General features: G+C 39.0%; 1 protein-coding gene across 1 annotated transcript in view; it reads right to left on the bottom strand.

Moving 5' to 3' along the window:
• Window positions 1-519: 519 nt before the first annotated feature.
• TMC1 (transmembrane channel like 1) overlaps window positions 520-7,500 on the bottom strand; it is a 140,058-nt gene continuing 133,077 nt past the window's right edge. Inside the window, exons 17-20 of the mRNA XM_087822542.1 lie at window positions 5,433-5,558; window positions 1,772-1,850; window positions 1,620-1,671; window positions 520-577 (exon numbers count right to left, since the gene is read on the bottom strand). Coding sequence (XP_087678668.1) covers window positions 555-577; window positions 1,620-1,671; window positions 1,772-1,850; window positions 5,433-5,558 — 280 coding nt within the window. The 3' untranslated portion in view covers window positions 520-554. The remainder of the gene's footprint in view (window positions 578-1,619; window positions 1,672-1,771; window positions 1,851-5,432; window positions 5,559-7,500) is intronic.

Here is a 7,500-nt window from a genome sequence, read left to right as displayed (position 1 = left end):
TTTCATATTAAATCCAGGAACAAATAAAAAGACCTTGGGTGAATATTTCAGTGAGTCATAGATGGAGACAGGTAGAAAAAAAGAGAAGAGAGAATGTTTGTTTCAAAAAGTGAGTTAATGAGTGCTTAAAATGAGTACTTTATGAAGATAGCGCTAAACTTGGAAAAAGAGGGTGAAGTAGTCCTGCTCCCAGGCCAAGAAAACTAAGGCAGAAGAAACGTATAAAGTGAAAGTCCATAGTGAGCAAAAAGCTTCTAAATTAACCTGTATCTCTGAATTGAACCTTCTTTTAAACTCAATTTGTTAGAGAAAAATGTCAAGGAAATGGGTCAGGGGAGAAAATGGCAGTGCAGGAACAAACCCTTCGTTTGGAATAAGGTGGAGGTCCTTCTCGTTGTGTCAGGACTGGTGAAGCCTCATTGACCTGTCTGACCTTGATACTCCGACAGGGGAACAGCAACTCCACAGTGCTGTTCTCTGGGCCTTCACGTAAGTCAGTGCTTTTAAACAGGAAGGCAAGGAGTACCTCTGGGCCCCCAACTTGTCTATGAAAGTTACTGGCCACCAGCAGCTGCAGCTGTTCAAAAATAAATAAATTAATTAGTAATAAAAGAGAGAAAAGGAGGAAGCAGATAAAAATTTTGCTTTCAATGTGCTTAATGGTTTTGAATGAAGTACTCTGAAATCCATATCTTCCAAATGTGCTGTATTACTGATGTCGTGTTTTCCACCTCCCCCCCCCCCCCCCCCCCCCCCCCGCTCCCTTGGTCCACCTGGTTCACCCCCTGCCCCAGGCATTCACCACCTTATTGTCTGTGTCCAGGGATAATGAATATTTGCATATAAGTTCTTTGGCTAATCTCTTTCCCCACCTGCCCCTTTCCCTCTGAGATTCATCAGTCTGTTCCATGTTTCCATGCCTCTGGTTCTATTTTATTTATCAGTTGATTTTGTTGGTTAGATTCCACATATAAGTGAGATCATGTGATATTTCCTTCTCTGACTGGCTTATTTTATTCAGCAAATACTCTCCACATTCATCCATGCTGTCTCAAAGGGTTAGAGATCCTTCTTTTTTACAGCGGCATAGTATTCCATTCTGTAAGTGTACCACTCATCTACTGATGGGCACTTGAGCTATTTCCAGATCTTAACTATTGTAAACAATGCTGCTACGAACATGGGGGTGCATATGGTCTTTCTGGTTGGGGTTTCAGGATTCTTAGGCTATATTTCTAGAAGTGGGGTCATGGGGTTAAATGGCAGTTCCATTTTTAATTTTTTGAGGAAACTCCACACTGTTTTCCACAGTGCCTGCACTATGTTTCTCTCTTGCATCGATATTTCTCTCTCTCAATCCCTTCCTCTCTTTTAAAAAAATTAATAAAAAACATCCTCGAGTTTACATTCCTGAATTTTTCTTTGTCCCACTGCAAAAACAGCCAACCCCCCTGGCTATGATGCCTGAGAAAGGCTACACAGGTGGACAGTAGGAATGTGGAATGATTTGCTTAGTTAGGGTAATAATGCCACTCTGCTGCAAATGCCCCCGTTTAAAGAAAAAAAAGGATCATACTGTTTGTAGGAAAAAAGTTTGCAAACATAAACATATCTCCAACCTGCACGCGCGGCTGCCATTTTCTTGTTTCTCAGTTTGTTCTCCAAAGCTTGCTATACGATGAAAAAAAGAGGGAAGAAAAACATGAGGTTTCCTGGTGTTTTCCACTACTTGAATAAAGGCAATCATTCTGTGAACTATATTGTAACCTACCTGTTTCATCTTCTTTTGTAGATCCAGGTTTGCTGCCTTCTGGCCCTTTGCAGTAGCATTAAGGTAATAGATGGTCAAACTAAATTTAAAAAAATAATAAAATATATAGTATTTTTCAGTTCCTCAATATTCCTCTTAAGTTTACATTAAATCATAGACTGTTGGCACTGGAGTAGACGTTAAGGTATTTTCTACTCTAAACCTCTTATTTGGTGGATAAGAGACCAAGTGAGGTACAGAGAGGAAAGAAGCCACTCAGTTGCAGTGACTAGGAGTGGACCTGGCAAGTTGGACCTCAAGTCTTTTCCTCCACAGCCAGGGGGTCTGTTCACTGTGACTTATTGCCTAATTTTAGCCTCTTCTTGGAAATATGTTATCAGTTTAAATTATAATTGAAAGTAATATTTTAAATTGATGTTAATGGCCTCCAAGAGAATGGACTATTTACTGAAGCTTAGGAAATGTGTCGAATAAAAAGGAACTGACTTTCTGCATTAAATTCCTTCCTTCGGCTTTTACAACTAAAAATATAATCCCTCCTAGTCATAGTTATTTAACATGACTGCTTTTTCCATAGGAAGTATTGTTTGTATTTCTCTCTCCTTCAAAAAAAAAAAAAAGGAATATTCTTGGCTTTTAAGTAATATTTACATTTCTAGAAAGAGTAAATTCCAGCCAAACATTGCTGCAAAAATCAGTATGCTCATCATTACTTAAAGCAACACAAATAAATAAAAAAAGAAAATATGCAGTAAAAAAAAAAAAAAAAAGGTAACTGGCATTGCTCTTCGTTGTAAATAACTAGATACTGAACACATTTTCTTTACTCACCAACATGCCAGATTATACCCTTTATGAGCCATCTGGTGCTGGCTACACAATTATCGATATGGTTTAGCTGGGTTTGTTTATCTCTTCTGTGAGTGGCAGGAGTTTGAATGAAATTACATACATGAAAGCATCTGGTACAATATCTGGCATAAAGTCAGTGTTTAATAAATGTGTTTGTGTGTTATAGATTTTCTTAGAAAAGTGCCCAGAATTGGAGGGGAAACTCAGACCTCACAAGTCATTTGCAGCTCTGGAATTCTCTATTTTCCACTTTTTTTTTGTCTTGTGATGCATCTTAAATGTATATTCCTTATAAATCGTTTTTTAGTCTCCAAAGGAATAAAACTGCCTGCAGAGAACTAACCTAAACTCTACTCAGTTACCAAAAACCACCTAAGCTGATTTAATATGACCCCTTGGGGAAATTCAAAATGCTTGTAACATGTAACATTCTCTAATTAAAGATAATAAAAAGCCAAGTTAATTGTTTGGGCCCCATAAAGTGCAACATGAGACCTCAGGGTTTGAAAGATAAAATCAGCAATAAACTGAAATTTGGCTTTTAAATTAGAACTTCAGAACTAAAATGAACCTTGCAGCACCTCTATTTGGCCTCCTATCCTGCTTGCTTTCCTCTAGACCTGGTCACTATCTGGGGTGGGCAAATGATGGCGTCCAGGGAAAATTTGACTCCCAGCCTCTGTAGTAGGGCCCATGAGCTAAGAATGATTTTCACATTTTTTTAATGGTTATTTAAGAATTTGCATAATACCCTCAATTTTACCTCTTGGTCCACAAAGCCTAAAACACCTACTCTCTGGCCCTTTAAGAAAAGGTGTGCCCACCCGGGGTGTAGACCATCCCTGAGAAGTGGCTTCTAGAGCTTCTGAACATGCCCACTCCTCTGAAGCTCAGTGTTTGGTGCTGCAGATGAGTGAGGGGACTAAGACATGGGAAATAAGACATGGGTTTGAATTCATTTATTAGCCATTAAATTTGGGGGAAATCTTCAAGCACTATCAATAATATGATCAGTGAGGCCAACTTCTTCTTAAGGTTCTTGTGAAAATTAAATGAGTTAATATATGGAACAAAGGCAGAGTTAGTTCCTCTTCCACACTCCCAAGACAGCTTATTAAATATTTAATTAGTGATATTGGAACATTGTTGCTCCTTTGCTTAAAAATAAATCTGCATCTCAACTAGTTAAGAATATAGTCATAAAATCTGACATTAAATTGTGTGTATGTGTTTTTTGAAACAAGGTCTCATTTATACCGCTAACGGGCTTTGACTTTTGAAAGCCACAGGAAACTTAACCAGCTCTCAGAAGCTGCTATATCATAAAAATATGGAGAAGGAAAAGTTGCTCAAGGCCATCTGGTGAAACATGCCGCCTCTGGCTTGTCGTTCTCTAACACATCTGCACCAGAGATTCGCTATCAGATCCTAAACGCCACCCCATGATCGAGGTTCTAATATATAATAGTAATCCGTCTGATAAGAATTTAAAAAATTCCTAAGCTACAGTGTCTTACTTTCTTAAACACTGGAATGGGGTTTTGCAGAAAAATTTCAGTTACCAAATTGAAATGAAGCAAGTTGAGCCAAATTTCATCTAACTGAAAAGCAGTCTCTAAAAAAGAGGACAGGAATCTGTTTTACTGTTTAATTATCCGCACAGGCTATTAGCTCTCCCTCAAAGAAGGAGTCATAGTGTAAAGGGGCGGCTGTCGGATGTACTGTCGAAGTCCTACTGTTACTATTCTGCTATGGTCTCACCTGGGGAAAGTCACTTCACCCCTCTGGGTCAGCCTCTTAATTTATACAATTGAAGAATATATCACCTGCCTTCGCTGATGTGGCTCATGACCGTGACCACTGCAAAGACGATGGTAACAACTTGGCCCAGACCAGCTCATTTACCTCAAACCACTGGGAATTCTCTCACTAAGATTTCCTAGTTTTCCTTTTAGTCAAACAAATCCAAGCCTTGTGTCAGCTTTGTTTCTAAAGTTTCCCTGAGGATGGCTCCACGCGTGCCCTCCTGACTGAGAGCAGCGGCAGTTCCCGGCCTCCTATTTGGGAGGGTGTTGGGGAATGGAAGGGAGGTCTAGGGCACCGTCCTTAGCTCTTCCATAGCAAGCATGTGTTTTTACTTAGAATGTAAGTTTATCTGTGGCGGCCAGGAGTCAGGAGCCAGTGAAAGGAATGTGGGAACAAAAGCCCCCTCCCAAGTTCACCTTTAAGCATCACCTCTGACTTTCGAAGGACAGGCTGGGTGACCCTTCCAAGACCCTTCTGGTCCTCTGATTCTGTTATTATGGACACACAGTTACTGATGGCCTCCTAGGTACCAGGACAGGGTAATTTTTTAAGACCCCTTAGCCCTGATCCCTGAAATATATTCCCAAGGAGAACATTAACTTAGAGGTTCATCATTTCTGTGTGTTCACAGCCATCTGCTTTATGGAACAAGAGGTGGGGGCCAGGAGCTGGGGGGAAGCTCGATGTGCTGATTAGATCTAGCATTTAACAGTTATGTTTCCCTTGCTTTAGCTGTTTACAGATAATTATTTTGGTTACTTGGGAACAAATCTTATAATCCTAGGCAGGCAAAGACAGATGCAGACTGCTGTGAAATATGTCCAAGAGGATCAGAATATGGCTCATAAATTTAAGCCTCTCACCACCATGTAAATCAGCACTGAATTTGGTTTGGTTATAGCACAACCCTTGGAGAGAGTGAAGGAGCTGAGAAAGCTGAGACTGAAAAGGAGCCGGGAAGAGCACGACACAGGCTCTTTCTGTGAGGAGAGAAAGTACATACACCATAACCAAAATCACGGCAATGACCAGGCCGGGGTTAGAAAGCTGTCTCAAGATCTTCGCCATCCAGCTTGGGAAATCATGCTCCAGTGTTTCTCCAATGACTTCGAACATCCTATTTTTGCCACTGGGGGGGGAAAAAAGGAGAGATTTTATTTAAAGCATATGGAAACCATGGTTACAGTAAAACAACAACAGAAACTAGAAATCTTTCACAAACGCTGCCTAAATACTCTTTCAGGATAGGAATCTGATGTTTCACTGTAACTCCTGATACTCTGACCTTATATTGTCAATTTACGAATAAAATATGATAAATTTTATCCCAACATAAACACATAATTAAAGCATATAGGAAATTCACCACAGAATTGGGAGACACATTTTAAAAGCTGTATTTCTAAGATTTCGATTGAAATATGTTCTATAACTAGCTTATCAGCCTCCCCTCAGCCAGCTCTCCTTATAGAACATAAACAGTGCACTCAGTTTTTAAATTAGCCTTGGAAATGAGCGTAAGGAATAGCTTAATGGAATCAAATCCACATATAATCCAATACATCTTTCCATGCAATAGCTTCTATCTCATTTTTCCACCCAACCCCTTTCATGAGAGCTATTAATAGGTAACCACACTGAATGAGGAGTCCTTTTTTTCTCAATATTTCTTCTGGACAGGTCTTAAAAAATACCAGCTCAGTTCCACTGCCAAACACATAAAATCAGAAGAGAAGGAAAAATAAGCTTAAAGGCAAAAGCCCTAAATGGGCAAAAGACCCAAACCCTATAAACTAAAATAATGAGAGCAGATGTCTGCCTTAACTTAGTATATAAAATTATAATGTAATGTCCATCTTGCTAAGTGATTATTTTGGTTATGCATATTGATTTTACTATGGAAAGATGTAATTTTCAGAATAGAGACTAGGTATTTATCACCAAGTTTTATGTATCATCAGAATAAAGGTTGGGATAATACAGTATATAATATTTTGGTTTCATTTTATTTCTCCTGAACTAATAATATCTTTCAATAGACTGAGAATGACTCCAAGTATCTTCTCAGGCGTCCCTGGACTACTGAAGTACAATTTTTGCTACATGAATTATAGATCTCCACACTAATGAGAAACACCTATGATACGTAAAGGAGAATAGAGTTTATAGAAAATTTAAGGTTATATCAACTTATTCCACTAAAGTTCCTTCTTCATCATCCGTCTGTATCTGAGCCACATGGAATACGGTAAGGGTAAGGTAAGCAAGGAGGAGAGAAGACGAGACAGCCTACCCTCCCTTCTCCGGCCTGTCCAGCTGAGCTAATGAATGTGGTTAGAACGGGGAGACTGGAACTTGACAAAATAATCCCTAACTACAAAGGTCTGCTTTGCATCCTAGTGTGTCCCAAATGCAAAGTGATTGGCAGCTCTGGGGATTGTCAGATAACTTTCCTAGATCAGGTCTCTTACCAAGAATCGAGCTCTCTTAATTTTGCACAAACTATAAAAGCGTCTATAAATCCTTGGCAATCCCTTTTTCTAACAGGTCAACATATGCCACTTCGCAGTATTCCCAGAAATCCTTTCCAGTCTGCTGTGGTCACAGTCAAGTGAAATGCTACTACATTTACCCTATAGTTTTCCTATGGACATAGCTCCACCGGAATGTAATAGCAGTGTCACAATATAATATAAACCTAAACATATTGTAGGATCTCAATTATTTTTAAAAATCAGCATAAAAAAGAAAACCAGGATACAAAGTGCCAAAATGTTGATTGTTATTTCAGGACTTTGTGGGTTATGGGTAGTGCTTGTTTTCATGTGACGATGTTTCTACAGTTTCCAGGTTTTCTAGTACAAACACATATCACCATTGCAGTAAGATGAAAAATACATAAAAATATAATTACCGTAATGTTAGCAGAGAAGGATATGAGAATCTAGAGAACTAGAAAATGTTCAGATTATTAGAGAGGAGGGTGGGAAAGAAGTGTCAGGAAATATGGTGGAGCAATTAGAAGAATCTTCTTCATATGAATACCAAAGAAATAGTTTTTAAATTATTGA

This window comes from Miniopterus natalensis, chromosome 12, assembly GCF_054644295.1.
Source record: "Miniopterus natalensis isolate mMinNat1 chromosome 12, mMinNat1.hap1, whole genome shotgun sequence".
Taxonomy (NCBI): domain Eukaryota; kingdom Metazoa; phylum Chordata; class Mammalia; order Chiroptera; family Miniopteridae; genus Miniopterus; species Miniopterus natalensis.
The sequence above is the reverse complement of the archived record's forward strand: the minus strand, read 5'-3'. Positions and strand labels throughout refer to the sequence as shown.